The 21,262-nt window shown below is 39.1% G+C and overlaps 2 protein-coding genes and 1 long non-coding RNA gene across 6 annotated transcripts; 1 reads left to right on the top strand and 2 right to left on the bottom strand.

Annotated features, from left to right (window-relative positions):
- Positions 1–519: 519 nt before the first annotated feature.
- On the bottom strand, positions 520–4,092 carry LOC126922541 (balbiani ring protein 3-like). The gene is made up of 2 exons (XM_050735232.1): positions 3,716–4,092; positions 520–3,171 (listed from the first exon to the last, which is right to left on the bottom strand). Exons 1-2 carry the CDS (start codon positions 3,741–3,743, stop codon positions 1,211–1,213), a joined length of 1,989 nt encoding a protein of 662 aa, XP_050591189.1. The 5' UTR covers positions 3,744–4,092; the 3' UTR covers positions 520–1,210.
- Positions 4,093–5,659: 1,567 nt separating this feature from the next.
- Positions 5,660–21,010, top strand: LOC126922559 (F-box/LRR-repeat protein 2). 4 transcript variants are annotated; one of them, XM_050735256.1, is made up of 9 exons: positions 5,660–5,808; positions 11,340–11,576; positions 11,785–11,852; positions 12,152–12,281; positions 12,585–13,046; positions 13,737–13,928; positions 14,013–14,114; positions 14,501–14,716; positions 15,297–21,010. In XM_050735256.1, the coding sequence occupies exons 1-9, from the start codon at positions 5,779–5,781 to the stop codon at positions 15,402–15,404; spliced, it is 1,545 nt and encodes a 514-aa protein (XP_050591213.1). In that variant the 5' UTR covers positions 5,660–5,778; the 3' UTR covers positions 15,405–21,010. The 4 variants fall into 4 exon arrangements, with proteins under 4 accessions (XP_050591213.1, XP_050591214.1, XP_050591216.1 ...); XM_050735259.1 differs by lacking the exon at positions 5,660–5,808 and adding an exon at positions 6,899–7,525; XM_050735258.1 differs by lacking the exon at positions 5,660–5,808 and adding an exon at positions 9,397–11,263.
- Positions 6,301–6,907, bottom strand: LOC126922658 (uncharacterized). Its single transcript, XR_007712888.1, has 2 exons — positions 6,753–6,907; positions 6,301–6,359 (listed from the first exon to the last, which is right to left on the bottom strand). It is a non-coding gene; the product is annotated as an uncharacterized LOC126922658 (long non-coding RNA).
- Positions 21,011–21,262: the final 252 nt, after the last annotated feature.

Raw genomic sequence — 21,262 nt, 5'->3', positions numbered from 1 at the left:
TCGACGGAACTTCGATATTTTAAAATTAACTTCTTCAATTCAATTCGATTCAATCGATCGGTCAATAAGATTACTATAAAAATTGTTCTATTTCGATCGATAAATTCAAATTCGTTCCTTTCGATCAAACCAATAGCCGTGTCTATGAATTTCGATATCACTAACTTGAGCAGTTTATATTTGCAATACAATCTCTGTATTACGTTAACGGAATGATGCGAAGATATGTCTCTTTTAATATTTTACAAATAATTTGACATAAAATGTCAACATCGCCGTTGATATATCGACAAAATCGGAATTATTAGATCGTGTTTCAAACTTACGATTCGTGAAGAAATTTGATATCGCGATATTACTTGTACATTTATATGCCAGTGAAATACCAAAGGATTATCTTTTGTGAATAAATTTTACTTATGAGTGAAGAAAATATATTCCACCGATAAGGTAGATTTCGATATTCAATTTTAAGCTATCGACAGCTGGAAACGTTTCGTCATTATGAAAACTATGAAATTCACAGAATACAGTGCGATATAACACAACTTTTATTTCCATTTTATTTTCTACGATCAGGTCTTTCATATTTCACGTGATATTTTCGGTTTATATTAGTTGTGTACTGTTGTATGCTAATGTCTTTGGAAATCGATTATTTTAGAAATCAGTTTACAAAATAAAGTATTGATAATAACAATGAATAATGTCAATAATGATAAGGAGATAGATAGCATTGATTTGATAAATCAAATTAATGTTTCCAACCACTAAACAATACGCAGTATTGTAAGAATTCTATTTCGGGCGATGTCCTTCATGTCGATCGTTCGAATATCTATGATAACAACGTGGATCCTTATTCGCACACTTTCCGAGTACATGATCAAAGCAAAATCCATCGTTGCGTTACTCACGATATTTTGATCCTTTTTCACATTTATAGTAAACCGTACATTACACATTCATGAGGCATTATACTATCAGCATCACTGGTACAATCAAACGATATGCAGTCCGACAGTAAATTTACATATTCAGGTCAAGTACATTCTCTAAATATTTTATCGTAATAGAGATCTTTGGGAGGTCTTTGCCCGAGAATCACGTTCGTACCCTCTCACCTACAGTATTTTGTGCAATCTTCGTGAACGAAGTTGTTGTTGCATCAGTCAAATAGATTTCGTCGCATTGCCCAACATCTCATGGGCTAGCAGTAGCAGTGAGCTTCTGCACTGTCAACGCATCTTTCTTGTTCATAGTCAAAGTATTTTCCGTCCTTGCAGAATACAAGATATTTCATTCCGTTTCTGCATCTGTAGTATTTGTCACAGTGGCATTTATGTGGAATATTGGTTCCCATAGAATTAAGCCAGCACGGGAAAGGTTCGCATGACACGTTATGCAGATTTTCTGGCCACTCGCATTTGTGTGTTTCCCGATCGTAAAATTGTTTGTTAGGACAAATTTCAACCATGGAGTTTCCATTTTCGCATTTACAATACTTGCGGCAATTTTCGTGGGGCAACGTGGTATCTGTTGAGGAACATTTGCCTTCGCAGCCATCCACAATCCCTTCGGGATAACAGCGAACCCTGTCTGATGGCTTGCATTCCAAATCTACCCAATCAAATTTTTGCCCAGATGAACAGTACTGCGGTTTTTTCTCACCGTGGCGACATACGTAATATTTATTGCATTCATAGTCATGATGATAAAACTTTCCTTCTTCGCAACCGGGGACGCTGCATTTTGCATCTTTTGGATAGGTACAACTCTGACTATCACGATTGTATTGAAGATTCGGAGCGCATTCCTTCGACACTTTCTTACCATTTTCACACTCGTAATATAGAGAGCAATTTTTGGGATTAGGGAAACGGCGAATCCAATTCTTACAACCACAATCACACTCGTTTTCTGATGGATCAGAGCCGCCTGAAGTTAAGCAATCAGGGTTATTCTTTGGTATATCACACGATTCGATTAATGGATTGAAGACGTATTCTTTAAAACACGACCGAAGACATTTGTAACCATTTTTACAATCGTAATACAACCTGCAATCTTTTTCATGTTTAAAGCGTTTACTACCGTATGCTGGACAATCATTCGAATAATGACAATTTGAATCTATACCTCGCAATTGAATCTCGTAATGAGTCATTACATTCTTACATACGGCAGCATACGGAGCATCGCAAACTTTTCTAATATAGTCGTATATCATACCGTCCGGACAATTTTCAATAAACTGACGTCCGTCCACGCAAGCGTAATATTTGGTGCAAGAGCGTTCGTGAGGCACGAACGCATTTCCATTCGCTGGACATTTCAGCATGATATTTTCCTTGGTTGCGTCAAGTAAAAAAGATGTAGCCAGCTCGGTTTGTTTGAACAAGTTCAAAGAACATTCGCTACCCGGTGGCCAAGTACACATACCTTTCATTTCGTTGAAAGATAATCCATCTTCGCACGTTTTCTGTGTTTTAACACCATTCACACATTCGTAATACAAAGTGCAATCCGTCTTGTCAGGAATATATTTAGTACCGTTTTCAGGACAATAGACGTCAGACACGCATTGTCTGCGTCTATTATTGAACACTTGACCCGACGCGCATTCTCTTTCAACGTATTGCCCATCGACACATTCGTAATACAGAGATTTGTATTTGTGATTACATTCGTGTGGGAGAAGTACAGCCTCCAACAATTTACCCGTTGGACATGAATCATAAACTTTACACTTGGTGGCATTTTTGTCTACGCATTCTAAAGAGTCGAAATTAAACAGCTGTCCCTCGTCACACATTTTTAGGACTTTTTTCCCGTTCTCGCATTTGTAATATGATCTGCAGTTGGAGGGATGAGGTTGTATAAATTCTTCCCTTGAACAATCCGGTGCTCTCGACGCGCAATTTGCCTCCCAGGGGAAAGTACAATTTTGAAGTTCAGGGTCGAAATGTAGCTTCTGTCTTGGGGAAAATTCTGCGCAATTCCAGAGTTGTTTCTGCCCATTGGAACACACGTAAAACTTGGTACAATCGTGTTCGTGAGCGAGCTGTACGGTTTTGCCTGAAGATTCTGGGCATTTTGTTGGAATTTCGTGTATTTCGGCAAAAGCGTTCCCCGCCACTGCCAAAAGGGCAATGATCAGTAATAGTAAATCTGTAATAAAAGAAAATAATGAATCTATCATTCTGTATATCAATACTATTCTGCGTGTCATAAGGGAAAAGCTGATTTTTGTTTAAACGGGAAATATTGTTAAATAGATTGTTTAGAAAATTAAATGATTAATAGATTTTGATTTTTAAATGTTTCGATTCGCTATAAATGATGAATATTTTTTTTTTTTTTTTTTTTTTTTTTTTTTTTTTTTTTTTTTTTTTTTTTTTTTTTTTTTTTTTTTTTTTTTTTTTTTTTTTTTTTTTTTTTTGTTACCATTATTAATAACGAACTAAAAGGATTCCGTTATAGGTAATAATTATTGGTAAGAAAAAAAATTCCGTCTCAGATAATGAGTGACCAAAAATAATGTCTGTTATCGATAATATTTGCCGGTATATTTTGATTAGAACTGTTATGACGTCTGATTTTAACTTATCGAATATCTAGTGATCAGAATGTACCGCGATCGGCTAATTCTCTACTCATTTATCTACCACCTTAAAAAATGATCACGAATTATTTGCAAATTCAAATTACTTACATTTCATTCCAAAAAATTTTATTCTCATTCTTTACGCAATCTTAAATACGAAAATAACGCACTCTTTTATGATCACTTTTTCAAAAGAACTGGCACTTTTAAAATAGAGTATTAGTCTTTTATAGCAAACTTATCGAATTATCGACCTGATAACTTGCATCAATTCCTTTTGTTTAGCGTATCACATGACGCTATCTCTTAAGAATGAAAATTAAGTTATTTACAAGCGATAACAGTTCGAAATCTACGTATGTAGGTGACCCATGAGGTAAGTATAGCTAGATTGTGTAATAATTGTTTACAGTACAGGAAATATAGGCATCTCGAAGGATTAAGCTCTGAGTAACGTATTCAAACTATCAAGAAATTCGAAGCGGTTAATTCTGCATAACAATTGGAAAGAAAGTAGGATATACGTAAACTATCATTAGTACATTATCATTGACAAAAATATCTAATAATAGATAACTAAAATACTATTATAATAGAAATGGAATCATTACTTCTATTGTAAGAGAATCGAATTGTTCGATTATAGCTTAAGACTCCTTGACAAAAATTTAATACCAACGTTCTTAAAATATAATCTTAACACAATTCGGTTGTATTATAATTTTCCCGATAAATGTATATAGATACAATCGTAAAATCGAAAAAGTGTTATTCATTTTAGCGGTTTCGTTTGATCTTTTCGGTGAATCGCGATAATGGTAATGGACGTCTTTTTACATCATCGAATTTATTCGTTTTATTTGTACACCTTTTCAAGAGCTGATTATATTTTGAATTATACTTACATATTTCGATGTTGAGAACTATCATCAAGAGAGATAGCATGCAAAAGAAATGCAATCTTGCATTTATTTATTTATTTATTATCTATTTAGCAAATCACGGAAACAAGCCCTATGGTACAAGGAAGAAAACGAGTTACAATATCGTATAACAGGTATACAACAAAGAAAACAAAAAGAAATACATATATAAGTATATAAGAAAAAAGACGTACGAAGGAATTTAAGTTATAACACATTAGAAGTTGAACAATTGCAACGCTGATCATCTTAACTAATCATGTATGTAGTAAGATCCAGAGAAGAGATCGGTTTGTTGCTATTTGCATAATTGCAGATTCTGGTGACGAGATCACTAAATCTAGGATCACTCTAGAAGTGAATCTGAAAGACCCAGAGTATTGTGTAAAGAACGTGAGCAAGCATCGAAATCAATAAGTTAAAGTTACAGAGAATTGATAATGTGATTATTGACGATTTTAAATAAAAAAAAAATTATGAGATTTTATCAGATATATATTATGTATTTCTGATTAAAATTTCAAAGATTTTTTCAAAAAACATAATGCATAGAAGCATATACAACTCACAGCAAGCAGAAATCTCAATCTTTTACATTTCCTTCCACTTTCGACTATGTCTAACTACGATGAAGTTAATCTACTGTTACGACAAAGGATAACCGTCAACAATGTTTTCAAACATATTTAATACATATCTATGTACATTCTTTTGTACCGAATTTCCTGCTTGTACCTGCTTTCACTTGTTATCCATTTGCTAGTAAATGATTTCACGTCTATTCTGTACGTCGACAATGTATGTAGCTTGGTATTCTGTTACCGATAGTCGATAATAACGATGCTCAGAGGATAACAATAATCTTGTAGCTGCATGGAATAAATACATATCTCGCAAATGCAACGCGAGCGTCTCTGGCATCGTTGCATCGGTGATGCACGTCTTCGTCGCGCTCCCTCAAAAATAACGATCCAATGAGAAGCGTGTAAACAATGGTTGGAAAGCTTAGGATTGGCTGCGTTGTCGCCAAGTCGAGTCAGAGGAACCAATCAGGTAGAACGAATCTCGATCCAAGGGAAAATGCATCGGTCGTCCTTTACCCCCACCAGTGACGGCGGCACGTCTCATATTCAGTAGACTCGGCCATTTCTATCGTGAAGCGTAGGTACTCGCTCGGCCGCGACATTTTTTTCTGTAAAACCGTGCGGGTATTCCCGTAAGCTTTGCAAAATAACGCGACGCAAAAGGATGATACACTCCGGGCGCACCAGGCTCGAGGTAAGTCAATGCATCGTCTGACAGTAAACGGGCTGGCTATGAAACGCGCGTCAAAGTCACTACGGGGGGGTCGTGCGTGTGTCCAATGTTGTCATTGCCGAGGCGAACAGCTGATCCGCTCCCCTGGCCTCCGTAATGCTTGGCAACGTTTTCTCGATTGGTTCTCGGCCTCTTGCCGTGACGATGAGCAATCAAAGTCGACGGTGAACAACATATTTCGACGATGCGTCGTTCACGAACAGTTAAAGGAGTTCTTACTTTTTGATCGCTACCATTTCGCGTATATCTCCCTTCTCGCTCTCCTTCCTTCTCTTTACCTCTCTATCACCGCGCGCTCTTGCTCTCTCTCTGTCTCTATCTCGGCCTCTTTTTCTCCTTCTCGTTTACCGTCTCTATTTCTCTGATCGACCAACCAACAACCAGCCAACTCCATCCTTTGTTCTTCTTTCTTTCTGTACCTTGGTTCGTTCCCTTTCAATTTCTATATCTTCGTTTTCGTCTTCGTCGAGCCCGTTGTCACCCTCGTCATCGTCGTCATCGTAATCGCTCATCTAAACGATAACAGTACATATCTACATTCGCGTAATGTTTTGTTCCCACATTTCGCGCATTGTCTTTCTCGTTTGTTCCATCGTCATCGTCGTCGTCGTCGCCGTTGTCGTCGTCGTCGTTGTCGTTGTCGTCGTCGTCGTCGTCGTCGTCGTCGTCGTCGTCGTTGTCGTCGTCGTCGTCGTCATCGTCGTCATCGTCGTCGTCGTCGTTATCGTCGTTGTCGAATACGCAATCTGGATATTAGTCTCTCAAACTGTGCTATTCTGCCAGTTGTGGGTTATTTCGATCCATCTTCGATGGATGTATCCTATGCAAACTCGAAGAATATCGTCGTTGTCAACGACGAGGTTCGTACCTCGCTACCTCTCTTTTTTTCCTCACTTACATCGTACCTCTCTTACTCATTCGACGATCGTTACACGCTATTAGAATATGAATGAGCGTTGTCCTCGCCAGATAAACAATCGAACAATTGTCACGAAAAATCGTCTCTTTATTTTCGAATCCGTTTTCTGTCTCTTCGCGTCTTTGTCTTTACCTACCTCCCCACTCCATCTTCCCAGCCGCCCTCCCCTCCCTCTTCTCTTACCACCCCTCCTATCCGTCTGTGCAGCGTCTCATTTGTGTGGGTGCCTTTTACGCTCACGGATCCTTGTTCCGCGTCGAAGTGCCGCGGATGAACGGATCCGTGCATCCATCCACGTCGTCTTCGTCGTTCCCTTTGTCACCGTACGTTTGTAGCGAAGAAGAACGTGGCCTGTCCGCCACGCGGTGCTGTTCGATTGTTGCAAGAAGCACGTTGCAACCTTGCAGATTTGGAGGGAAACTGGCTGACCGTGGTCTATCTGGCTGGCTAACGTGGCTCGTGTGTAAACAGAAACGGCGCGCGTTGCTGATCAGAGTCTCCAATTCGGAGATATCTGCGACGTTGGACTGCGTTTCCTCGTGATCTCAACCATGTTTCTCCGCCGAGTCATTGGTTCGGTGTCTCGTGTTTTCTCCGCTGTGTCCATTTCTATCCGAATATTCTCCTCGTGATCGAAACTTTGGAATTGGAGGAACTCGTCGTGTACGGATGTATCATCGCTTTAATTATCCGGAATAGGGTTGAACACCTGGCCGACTTCCATGGCCTTTAAATATCTTGCCAGGGTCAAGATTCTGAGTATGTAACTTTTTCCTATACATGTGTAATCTGTTGCTAGGTTTTAGTTTTCAAGGTATAGAAGACAACCAATGTTTCACGCTATATACAATTACATCGTTGTTCTAAATCAGAAAACGGTACAATTCCTAAATGAAGAGAGATTCTGTGGCTGAAAATAAGACCAGGAATAGTAAATTTACGAATATACTTTCGAGAAAATCAAATTTGAGAACCTGGAAAATCTGTTCAAATATTTTGTTGATTTTTGCGAACCTTGTATTTGCAACGTGTAAATATATATCTTACAACATTGATATCCATCATCAGTTTGGTTTCATAGACCAGCACATTACGATTATGACAGTCGAAATTTCAAAATGTTTTACGTCGTATGTACGATATACACATAAGAGTTTTCTACGACGAGTGTTCAAATACTCTTGCACGAGCATCGTATACGCACGCGTAATTAATTGGTATGGCGTGTGTCTCGCGATGATTTAGAATTGGACTTCCCTCGTGTGTTTGGAGGTCTTGAGCGTTAGACACAGCAGTCACCCGTTGTATCTCCTCTAGATCCAAATGGAACGGTTCTCTCTTAGATAATAAACATGGTCGGCGCCGAGGCGCAATCATTAAATCGCGTTTTATTATGCCGCGATCCGACGCAGCGATCGCGTTAATTTCGTCGATCTCTCCGCGTTGCACAAGAAATCTTTGCAAAATCGATCGAATTACCATCCGAATTTTGATTTACACTTTCTCCTGAAATCAGCAAGGAACATCACGAGAATGTTAAAAAACATCACGTTTACGTACAACAAAGGGAACAATGCGGTCGCGTGTGTAAACACGGCGATAAATCGATACGATGTTCGTATCGGCTTACGCAACCTGTTTCTTAACGAAGAAATGATTTCGCAGGAAGGATTCGTCGGACAGATGTACTTGCGAATGACGTTACATTGGGAATGTCCATCGAATGGTCGATCGATTTCTCTACACCGCGCCGGCGATTGATACAATCTTCTTGAAATTTCGAACTCACGTGCAAAGAACCGTAGCTTGGATTGCATACAAAAACGATCGTTAAAGGCGAGCTTACGAACCAAACCTTATACTTAACGCTTTAACTCCAAAATCATTAAATCGATCTCTAAAAATAGTAAAACTGATAAACCTATGCACTGACGAAAGTTTTCGAACGTAGCTCTAGCAACCTCTCGTACATATAATCCGTGTGTCTTACGAAAGATTTTGATAAACATTCTAATCAGGCGCAACTATCGTGATCATATTAAAAGTCATATTAGAAAGATTTCAAAGGACTCTGAGATTTATAAATGTATACAGAAGTTACAAAATTGTCACGTTTAATTATTCGTTTAATATCGATAAGCCTTCGTTTTAACGCTTGTTATATATATATTTAAGATTGTTATTCACGATACCTAATAATTTCTTATTAATTGTACGTATGTCTATGGCAAATAGTTTCTATCTTTTGTATGCATTTCCAACTTACTTCCAAATTTTACTAATGCAACCAGTCGTGTCTCGTTGCACAAAAGTTTGTCACGATAATTATTCAAATATACACTTTCGTGAGTCATTGTATGCTGTATTTTATTGTTTTCAAGTCAAACGTATCTGTATTATACCGATGTACGATTGTTTCGTCGTCTAAAATTGGTACCACAGGTACTTTCGTTCATAAATTATTTTCATACGTGAAATCTAAAACGGCTCCATGACGCTTTTGCACGCCTCATACAATTTCCAACCGAATGTTATATGTAAACATTTTAATGAAAAAGAGTGCTTCTCTATTTGTCAACGATTTATGTATTTGAATGATGCAAGGTAACACAAAAAAGAAGCAATGTGTGATAATGATGCAAATGTAATTTTTTATGAGTCTAAGCAACTTGCTCAAACAAGAAAGCCTTGTCAAAAGTAATTATTAGATGGTTATTAGGTACGTAGATATTAATCAGGTGCAGAATTTGATCCATGTTAAAAATACATGATACCCCGATGCTGCATTGCGAGCTAAAGGGCTAACTGAGATGTTAGGACGAGTTCAGTGACCTACATCGCAAGGTCATCGAAGGTCACATACAGGTGACGTGGTAGGTGAGCGAACCTTAGAGATTCTTCGTCGTTGCATGCCATTTATATAAACTGATACGAAAGAAATACAGGTATAAATTTCGATTTTTAATCTGTCGTAATAATTCATTCCTCGCCTACCGCAGAATTTTATTTCATCATTACGTGTACAATAGAAAATTTATGTATCATTTACGAGGTAACATTTCATTTACGTTACTTTTTTTTTCAATTGATGTAGATCATCGGAATTCTATCTTCTCACATTGTAATTATGAAGTGAAATTCAGAGTATTTTTTATTGTGATTTCTTATCTATATTCTATAATTTTATGATATTTGAATTCAAGTTTAATTATTGCACTGTTATAAAATACGTTTCCTCGAGGTCATGGAAATTCGTCTCATCTTTTCGATTAGTATAGCGAACTTCCGTTCAGTAAAACATAACTGTGATCTTCGATCTTCAAATCCGGTTCGTCTAAAAAAATGTTATTCTATATTTCCGATTTATTTTCTCGCATAGAATCAGCCCGTGGTTGATTGTTCGTTTCTTTCTCGTTCAGATAGTTTTACGAGACATCGCCAGTTTCTATACCTTTTGACGCAATCGACGAACACGAGGCGCACTGGGCCTCTTGAACGTCGACATCAAGTGCGTTTTCGCTAATCCATTGAAAATTCAACGATCAACGTACATACTAATTTATCAGATGATTTGTGCAAATCGACGAGGAGTGGAGGTAATTAATGCAATCCTATCGGAAAACTGTTGCGCTGCCTTCGATCCACAGGTCGATTTCCTTTTCGTTTCATCCCTCCGCATTGCTTCTGAAACGTTAAACGAAGTTGTTAGCATGTCAAGAGCGGTGTTCTAGAATTGAATTCCTGTTTAGCCGATTTGCATTTATTTTGTATTCGCGTTAGAAGATTCGAAACTGCGAAACGTTATTTATAGAAGGATCGATAAAACGGATCGCGTATTGATCTCGCGACCGTTCCGTTCTCTCGGATTGCTGGCTTAGAAGTCGGAATAAGGGTATCATTTTTAACTCACGTCGCTGTGCTATTAACTATTTATTAGCCATACCTCAAAAATCAATGAACGCGGCGGTTCAATGCACCGCTCTGATTTCTACTTAACTTCGTCGACAGAGAACGTTAATAAGAATTAATCCTCTGTGTTACGTACAATCTTGAAAATTTACGAGGGTACCGAGTTTTAAAGAATTATAGAACGTAGAAAGAACATAGAAAAGAGACAGGAGTGCGATACGACGAATCGCATATGTTGTCATTTAGGAAAATTTCATTATCGATCAATTTCATTTCAAGAAAATTCTCGTATACCAAAAATATTGATTGTCGTAGCATTAGATAATTTCTTACGAAACTTCGCGCACTTATCGCGTATTTTGAAAACGCTTATAATCTTAAGTCTAGCAGGTCGTTCTCTTTCTCAATTATGTCGCTACGAACTGGTATAAAAATTAGGAGATCAACGAAACATTTCGCTAGTCGTTCCAGCGTCGTCTTCGTACACGAATATAATAAATGCAAAACGTATCTAATACACGTGACAGACATACAAAATTATAAGAGAGAAAGATTGTAAGAAGAAGGGAACGCGCTTAGTTTATAGCGGTTGATATTATTAGGATAAGGATTTACGTAAAAAGCGAAGGATTTCCATGATCGATGATGATGATCACTGTTTTAGAAAAAAGTAAGTCGCGTGGGCGTGGGAGGAGGGGGCCAGGTCGGGCAAGGGGTACAAGCGGTTGAGGATTCCGGTGCAAGCGGTCAATGGTGGAGGCAACAGCATCCATCGTATCACCATCATCATCATCATCATCACCAACATCATCACCATTACCATCATCAGGCCGGTTATTATACGTCGCAATCGCACACTCACAACAACCCTGTAACGACCATGAAGCAGTCTTACATGCAGGTTGGTCAACTTGTACTCTCACGCATGTCACTTTGTTCTCGCTTCGCGTTATCATCTGCTAAACGCTGTTGTGTCCTTTGAAAATGAAACTCGTGTTCGCGTTACCGCGGGCTCGATCTCATCTTCCGCTAAATCCCGAACGATACGATCTCACAATTGTCTCGAGGTGAATTTATTCGGGTCTGTTTCTTTTTTTTTTTGGTTCCAGCTAACATGGGTGTTTCATGACGACGAGGCGCAGATTAATAAGAAACTGCCAAAAGAATTGCTGCTTAGGTATCGTAACACGTATAACACCTGTATCAGTTGTTCTTCTTTTTTTTTTTTTTTTCTTTTTTCGTCGACCTACTTTGCTTAAACGACTCTCCTCGTTTCTTATTTTCTTTTATTTTCATCGCTGTTGTTGTTGTTGTTGTTATAATAATTATTATTATTGTTATTATTATTATTATTATTATTATTTTATTATTATTATCGTTGTTATATTTCCTTCTTGATGGTGCCGTGAGTTTCTTTTCGAAAGAATAGTCAGACCGGGAAACGTGTAACATAATTACCGTACGTACTATTGGCAGAATTCTTTCGTATCTCGACGTGGTATCGCTATGCCGGTGCGCGCAAGTAAGCAAAGCCTGGAACGTGTTGGCGCTCGACGGATCCAATTGGCAAAGAATCGATCTCTTCGATTTCCAACGAGACGTGGAGGTAAATCGAACCTTCGACGCGTTGTTTACCACTCGGTCAAGTTTTTCGCTATTTCTCTCTGCCTTCGTTTCAGCGGATGGCAAAAAGACGAACGATGTTATGTCGAACTGTAAACTTATCGGACTCGATTTTACTATGAATCTTTAAAAACGGTTGATCCGGCGCGTATTGCCGAATCTCTTTGAGATCCGAGTTGAAAGCCTTTTCATTAAGGTGGTAAGCAACGCGTTGATCGCCCAGAGAAAAATCTTTCCCGAAGATCGTTCGTTTGTTGCAAAACTAACTAGAACGTTCGAAACGCAGGGACCAGTTATAGAAAATATATCGAGACGATGCGGAGGTTTCCTAAAGCAGCTGTCTCTCAGGGGATGCCAGAGCATCGGCAACAATTCGATGCGTACGTTGGCTCAGTCGTGTACCAATATAGAGGAACTGAATCTTAGCCAATGTAAAAAGATCTCAGACACTACCTGCGCCGCCCTAAGCAGCCACTGTTCGAAACTTCAACGACTAAACTTGGACTCGTGTCCCGAGATAACGGACATATCCCTGAAGGATCTCTCGAATGGTTGTCCGCTTCTCACTCACATCAATCTGTCCTGGTGTGAGTTACTTACCGACAAGGGAGTCGAAGCGTTGGCGAGAGGTTGTCCGGAACTCCGTAGCTTTCTATGCAAAGGCTGCCGACAGTTAACAGACAGGGCTGTCAAATGTCTCGCCCGCTACTGCCACAATTTGGAAGCGATCAATTTACACGAATGCAGGGTACTTGCAAATGCAATTAACGTGACTTCCATGTTTTAGCGCTCGTATGATTTGCCAACAGGGACTCGATATCGCGGTCACCTGGATATTTTCTAGATCGTTTCTAAGGCTATGATCACAGTGGACGCGTGTTCCGACGAACAAGATATCCAAAGACCGAAATGTGTACATTCATCGACTGCAAAAAATATTTGCACGTGATTGTATTTATTATAATATTTGCATACTAATTAATTAGATCCAAGTACATTAATTTTCCGCACCATTTACAAATATTTTCATATAATTACGTATACTAATTTGATACTATGAAAGTTAAAATGTAGAATCTACTAAGGCTGTGTGCAAATACTTTATTCTAATTACTCTACATGTGTATTTGCTTGCTCTGAACGAATTTGTCAGAACGACAACTCGTCAAAACACATATATCATTTAGCCGTAATCTACATCTATCGCGCGTATTACGAAATTCCCGGTTAATCAGATATTACGATCGAATAACAAGGGCAAGCATACGAGCGTAAAAGATTACGGATTGAGCGTCGTAATGAATATCAAACCGATGACATCCAGAAATTGTTTCTTGTTGAAATATTTGGTCGAACGTTTTCTTTCTCGCGACGCTGAATCTATTTGGAAAACTATCTTCTACTGGGCGTGTGATTCATGATAACGGCTTCATTGCAGAATATAACGGATGACGCAGTCAGAGAACTCAGTGAACGATGTCCACGATTACACTATGTTTGCCTGTCGAATTGTCCTAATTTAACGGACGCGTCTTTGGTCACGCTGGCGGAACACTGTCCACTCCTTAGCGTGCTCGAATGCGTGGCTTGCACTCATTTCACCGACACGGGCTTTCAGGCTCTCGCCAAAGTGAGTTGATCATCGTGACTGAATTCACTGTGATTCCAAAGAGGCCCATGATATCTGGACGACACGTTCTCTTCGTTATTTCAGAATTGCAGACTGCTAGAGAAGATGGACCTGGAAGAATGCGTTTTAATAACAGACATCACCCTCGTTCACCTGGCCATGGGCTGTCCAGGATTGGAGAAACTGGTAAGCGGATTTGAACAACCTTAAGTTGTGTCCTCGTCGAAGCAACGTCGATGTTCCATGTTTCTTGAAAAAATCACCCAACGTTTCTCTATGTTTCTTCGCCTTTTTGTCGCCAGTAACAGAAGCTGCTGGTTATTACCTTTCGAAGTGAAGTAAGGACCAAAGAAAGAGAAGAAGCCGAAATAAAATCCAAACGTTCGTTGCCTCGGTATGGATAAAACTTTTTAAAATGATGTTCGTTGAATATTGTTTGCAAAATGCAGCAACGACAAGCAACAAAAAGCTCCCGGTTGTTGCTTCAACGAGGACGTAAATTGAACTTGATAAAAGAAATAGTTTTGGATGGAAATGACTAATTTCTCGGATCGGTTACTTTCTTAACGCAGAGTTTGTCTCACTGTGAATTGATCACCGACGATGGCATCCGACAGTTGGCCATTTCGCCGTGCGCAGCGGAACATCTGGCGGTGCTGGAATTGGACAATTGTCCCCTCATCACAGATGCTAGCCTCGATCATCTTCTACAGGCCTGCCACAATCTCAAGCGCATCGAGCTTTATGACTGTCAACTGATCACCAGAGCTGGCATACGTAGACTCAGAGTACCGTATCATACGTTCCTAATTTCATCCTCGAAAATAGTATTTCGCTTATGGAGTGTTGAACGTCCTTCGACTCGATATCGATAAAATGTCGTATAATCAAGGATTATCTTCAAACTGGTGAAATCTTTACTTCTTTTCTTAATTGAAATGCCCTATCTATTATTTGAAACGTAGAAAGCATTTTCGTTCCGTCTTTGTTTCTCTTCGTGCAATCGAATTTTACTTGAAAGATAAAAAACACAGAGAGTTTCAAGTATATGCAGTATCTACTAAAAGTATCGTCATATTATTATATTTATTACGGTACTTCCATATTAATCAATTAGGCGCAAGTTTATTAAATTTCGTATCGTTCAGCTGAATTTTCGTTTGACTCCAAAAATTTGTCTCCAAATATGATACCATAAAAATGAAGAGATTCTACGTGGGGCATTTTAATTAGGATAGCCTAACTGTGAATACTAACAAAGCAAACAAACAATTTTTCCCGAAATCCCGGAACGATTCTGTTCGCTTCTTCGTTGTTCCATTGTTTTTTGTCTTAAATTAAAAAACCATTTGGTTCGTTCTGTTTCAGGCACATTTGCCGAACATTAAAGTCCACGCGTACTTCGCGCCAGTGACACCGCCGCCGAGCGCGGGAGCATCACGGCAGCGATACTGCCGATGCTGCGTCATTCTGTGATTTCGCATAAAAATGACTCTGATGCAAATCGTCCGATGTACCACGCTACCGGTGGACTTGTAATTTCGATGATCGCCGATACACGGCGATCGTGGGACCTTCTCTCTTCCGGTTGCCAGACCGAGACTCTGGTTGCCATTCGTCAACAGTGAGAACAAGCCTCGTCGGGAATGAAATCGCGATTCCTTCGACAGATATACCAATTCGACTCGCAACACACGCAACAAGTACAAAAGGACAGTACGTCACCGTCACCTAACTAATACACACACACACATACTGACACACATACATACATACACACACACACACGCACACACAAAACCACCAGCTGCTGCTGCAATTGTTACTAATGTGTCGCTGCTACTACCGCTCACTATAAAACTGTTTCTATCACCGCTGTTCGACACTGTACAACGGTGTACAATGATATCGTTTCTACTGGAACTCTATTGAGTTTCGATAGTACGTGCTTTGCTAATAATCGCCGTCGTTTCATCACGTGCGTAAGTAAGATCATTCAGCGAAGGAGAGGAAAAGATATTCTTGGATTTTGTTGACGGTCGTTTCGTTCCCGGATTTCACACTTGTAGAGCATCGATTTTTCGAGAAAGTAAGAAACGAACAAAACAGAGAGAAAAAAGTAAAAAGGAAAGGAAACGGGACGACAAAGGACAAAGACGCTAATAACATTGTAAACGAGACGAAGAGGACGATGACGACGCTTGCGATAGAGCAGGCAATTTTTTTATCCAAGCGACACGGTCCGCTCCTATACGGGCAAACGCGATCGTACGTATCGATCGAGAGCCTGAAATTTTCGCGGTCGGATGTTCCACGTGAAACAAAACGATAAGCATATATACATACGTATATGTATTATATACATACATATATACATATATACATATATTTTTTTAGTACGACGCATTCTCTCTTCTGCTAAACGTTAATCGTCAAAGAAAAATGTACGCGCAATCCGTTCCGGGTGGTAACGGCATACAGCATGCGTCCAGTGATCTTTTCTCGAACTCGAAAAGGGGAACGAAAAAAAAAAGGAATGATACGAAGCAGGGAATGGAAAACGACGTCGCGTTAAAACGTGTTTCAAGCTGCGTATAAAAGCCGTGCTATTATTCTAGACATTCAATTTCTATCGAAGATTCGTATCTTTGTGTGTGTGTGCGTGCGTGCGTGTGTATGTATGTATGTATGTATGTGCGTATGTGTGTATGCGAGCGCACGCTTTCGTACGTGCATGTGTATGCGTGTGTGCGTGTTGCTGTAGCAGTTTCTCAAACGAACACTGCCTATTATAAAGTTATCGATAAAGAAAAAGAAGAAAAAGAAAAAAAGAAAAGAACACGAAGAAAACTCGACGAAGAAAAAAAAATGGTTTAAAAAAGAGAAAAAAAATAGAAAAGACACGAAACTACCAAAAAACAGAGAGAGACAGAGAGAAAAGAGAAGAAGACACGCGAGAATCGTAGAGATGATCGCGGGTTGTTTGAATCTCACCGCGAAACCATAGATCGACCCGTGTACCGTCGTTCGTTTTAAACTAAATGCATAAACATTGTTCGTGAAAACGGGCGATACGTGTTTCTGTCTACCAAAACCGAAATTCTCGATCTCGCACACGCGACTGGTAACTGCGACACCTACGAATTTCTTTCTTTTCCTTTTAATGAGACCGGCGTGCACATCGCGAGATTTAACGCACCTAACGAGAACGGAAACGTGAAACTTAGATGAATCCGGCACGGTTGTTGACTTCGCTTCTTCTTAGCAAAGAACCGAAGAGAAAACGACGAGAAAGAAAAGGAAGAAAAAGACAGGAGGGAAAGAAAGACATAGATGCGATGATCTGTCGTGTTCGAAACTCCCATCTAATTACTGTTGGCGTCCGTTGGTAGTACGTTTATGATACATTTTACAAGAACTCGCAGACGAACGGCTAAATACACGGACAACTGGTTCTGTTCGCGAGTCGCGCTTATTGAGTCTCTAATGTACTATGTTCCACCTCCTAACGACCCAGACATTCGTATATACAGCTTTTTATTTTCTTTTTTTTTCATCTCCTTTCGTTTTATTATTATTTTGTTCGTATTTTAATTCGTCATGGACTAGGAGAGCACAGACTGAGAAAACGAATCAAAACGTTGATACGTTGAATAACCCGATTCACTTGGGCCCAGCGATCGACTCGCTGGCGGATTCTTACTTTTTAAGCTTAGTTTTACGGTATGGTGGCAGTACGAGTACCGTGGACGTATTACGCACGTGCCCGTCGTGGACGTGCCAGTACTAGGAAATTCGTTTGCTTCGCGATCTTCGAATCGTGAGTACATATAGTTATATAACATATGAAGAAAGAACGAGAAAGAGTCGGACTAATTCGGAATAAAACAAAATAGAAATGTAAAAAGAGAGCAGAATAGAACGGTACACGAAACAAAGATGCATTTGTCCCCGTTCGTTGGTAAAGAAAAAAGAAGAGGAAGAAAGATCGAGATTAACATTTGGTAGGATATTTGTCATTTGGAAGTATGGGTTTCAGGATGGCAAAGCGTATACATAATAACACTTAACTGGTGAAGAAAATTTTGATCAATGTAGAAGTAATAGAACAAAGAAGAGGAAAGGAGCTTTTTTCGATTATGAGAAAGTTCTCATGACAGAACATTCAACTTTTAATTCCAACAGCTGGAAACAACGCGAAAACGACAGTCAAACGTTCTTACGTATTTTTCTTGCATTAGTAGCCAGGATGTCTGATTGCTATGACGATGAAGGTTTTCGCGTTGGCTGAATTGGCGGAATGTTCGATTGTTGAGACAAAAGGAACTTATATGAAAAGGAACAAGTACGATGGTCCATCCGAAAATATGCGATAGAATCGCCACGTGACGCACTCTATTTTTCTTCTTCCCGTTGTTTCGACGAATTTCGAGGAGCCAGCCATGTACGTGAATCGCGTGTCGTTGCGTCGAATAAAAGAATCGTATAGGTGATTGTTAATCCTTGTTAGCGCGTAAGAACGTACACCGCATATATATTTAATATATAGCGTGTAAACAGAATACCGGATGAAGGAACTATATATATATGCAAATATACAAGAGGTATATATATATATATATATATATATATATTAACAAAAAAGGGAAAAAATCCAGTAAAAAATAAATATATAGATATGATATGTTTTATACGCTGCATGTCATCCATAGTAAGAAATAACGTGATCATCGTAATGTGTCGTTCGGAATCGAATCATTAATTTTTTTTTTCTTCTTTTTTTTTCTTTCTTTTTTTTTTTAGCGATTAAACGATGCACGAAGGGGAATCAGCAGGATAGGCTTCAACGCGAAAGGACAAACGAACAATAACACCACTCTATATGCATCATTCGTGAAACATTTTCCGACCTCTCGCGGGTCTTGTTGAAGGAATCCGTCGCGTTGTTTCGTCCACGAACTTGGTTGAAATTTTCCGCATATTCGATTAATCGTGAAAAAATAACACGCGAACGTACGCACGACTGTCGCCTGGCGCCTCGTTCGATCGAGTTCGGCTCAAAATATGAAGTCAATCGCAGTGCCTGAACCGCCGCAAAACTTGTAAATTATATAATCACGTAGTCGAAATTCCACGAATAATTACTGTGTGGCGGGGGATGTACAAGATTTAAAAACTAATAATAATAAAACGAAACAAAAGACTCTCATATATGCCAGCCACTAAGAATTTTCGAGGGTCTCTCTCTTTCTCTCTCTCTCTCTTTGGCTGAAACGAAACTCGTCGAGCGCCCGACAGCCGTGCACCCACGCGCAATTATTTAACGATGGACATTCGGTGTATCAACGATTGTGATACACCTGAAATCTCTTTTTAGTATCGAAAAATTAAATACTTGGAGTAGACTCGAAGAAAACACGAAAGATCGAAATATTTTCTTTTATGAAACTCTTGGCATAGCGATATCGTGGTCCGTGTAAATAGCTAAAGTTAGCCGGGAACTTGTATATTTTGAATACCATTCGAAGCGTTAAGTATTTTTCAACGTTTCCCGTGAAACAGTCCGTGCTGCAATTTTCGACACTTAGAATCGAAAAGAACCGCCAGATCTCAAGAACGTCGAATACGTTTTAACCTTCTTTCTCTGTGTTATACGATATTATATATTATATACGCGAACGTCTATGCATTTTTACGATGTTACAGGTAGAAAACCTAGTCTCGATACGGTGAGGCTATTAAATTATTCGCATCGGTTAACCCGTTACACGGCATTTAATAAGATTGTAAATTATACGTACGGTTGGTTTGATTCGGCGTACGAAACGGGAGAAACATTCGAATGTCCATCGCTGTTGCACGATTTCTTAATATATTCCTTCAACGTATTGAAAACCAGTTAAAAATCGTCCGTGGCAAAGGAAAAAGAGAAAGTCAAACGGATAAAACTATCGAAAGGAAAATGTATAGTTTCTTAGTCATTGTAAACGCTCGTGGAAACGTTATTTTTAGTAAACGATGGGTTGGTGATCGATGATCAAGACTCGGTGACTCGATGATCGATCACGAACGATTCGCAACTCTATGAAATGAACGAATCGTTAGTACAACAAATTGCATGCCGAATATAATAGAATCGAGTCCCGTTACGTGGAAACATTACGAGACGTAAGAGCCTGTCGGGGATCCTGTTGGTCGTGCATTAGGAAATCGCGGTCGATTTTCGAAAGCGATGTACGTTGGTGTTCATTCGCGTTTGAAATCGAAGATTATCGTAATAAACGAACGAAACATTGAAAAGAAGAAACAAAAGGGAACATGAAGAAGAGGAAGCGAAAAAGAATTGTTCACCGATGGCAGTGTTGTAGTCTATTGGTATAATAACACACAATATGTCGCCGTAAGAAAGAGATCGTGTTGTAACGACGGTTGAAAAGAGGATACGTAAGAGAGAAACAAACAGGAAGAGGGAAGAGGAAGGGTGAGAGGGAGATAAAACGAAGCTTTTGAAGGCGAGTGATCGAGCAAGTGTTTGGCTGTGCAGTAGAATAGGAAAGAAACGTGAGATTCGAGAGAAAGAATGAGAGAAAGAGAGGGTGTGAACGAGAGAGATAAAGAATTCAGATGTTAATCGAAGCCAGCGAAAGTATCAAATACTATAGTACTATAGTACTATACATACATATATGTGTATATATATATATATATATATATATATAGTAGTATAGTACTATATATAAAACAAAAAAGAAACTCGATCACGATCGAGATCCATTCGGTTCACGGTTGAAAAAACAAATTTTTAAAGATAAGAGCGTAACGTATTTAATGGTCTACACGTGTCGGCCTATACGTGCCTCCTAAAGTCACGACGATCTCTGCTTTTAATCAAGGAGAAAAGTAAGGGAACGTCGCGATAGCGTATCGAAAAAAAAAAAAAAGAACAGTAATTGTTACACGGAAATTCGTGTGCGAATACTGTAGCTGATTATACATTGACATTTCGCTGCTTCGACAAGCTACAGTCTACCATGTATATATTTTCATTAATGTATGTATAATAAAAAGTATATTCGAGACAACGATCGGCTCTGTTTAGTGTGCGCTGTCTTGTCATTCTTCACGTGGGCTATGTTATGGTCGGAGGAGAATCGATACACATTTGGAATCGATCGAAACTGTTCCCGTTACGGAGAATATTTTTGGCTTCTGAATAACATATAACATATATATATTACCGCAATGACGTATTTCTTCTAGAAATAAATTTTAAATGAACAAACTTCGTCGGCTTTGTTTATGTTATATAAAACGTTACCCGTTTACGTTCATCA

The sequence above is a fragment of the Bombus affinis genome, chromosome 12 (genome assembly GCF_024516045.1).
Source record: "Bombus affinis isolate iyBomAffi1 chromosome 12, iyBomAffi1.2, whole genome shotgun sequence".
Classification (NCBI taxonomy): domain Eukaryota; kingdom Metazoa; phylum Arthropoda; class Insecta; order Hymenoptera; family Apidae; genus Bombus; species Bombus affinis.
This window is presented reverse-complemented; position numbering and strand designations above follow the sequence as displayed.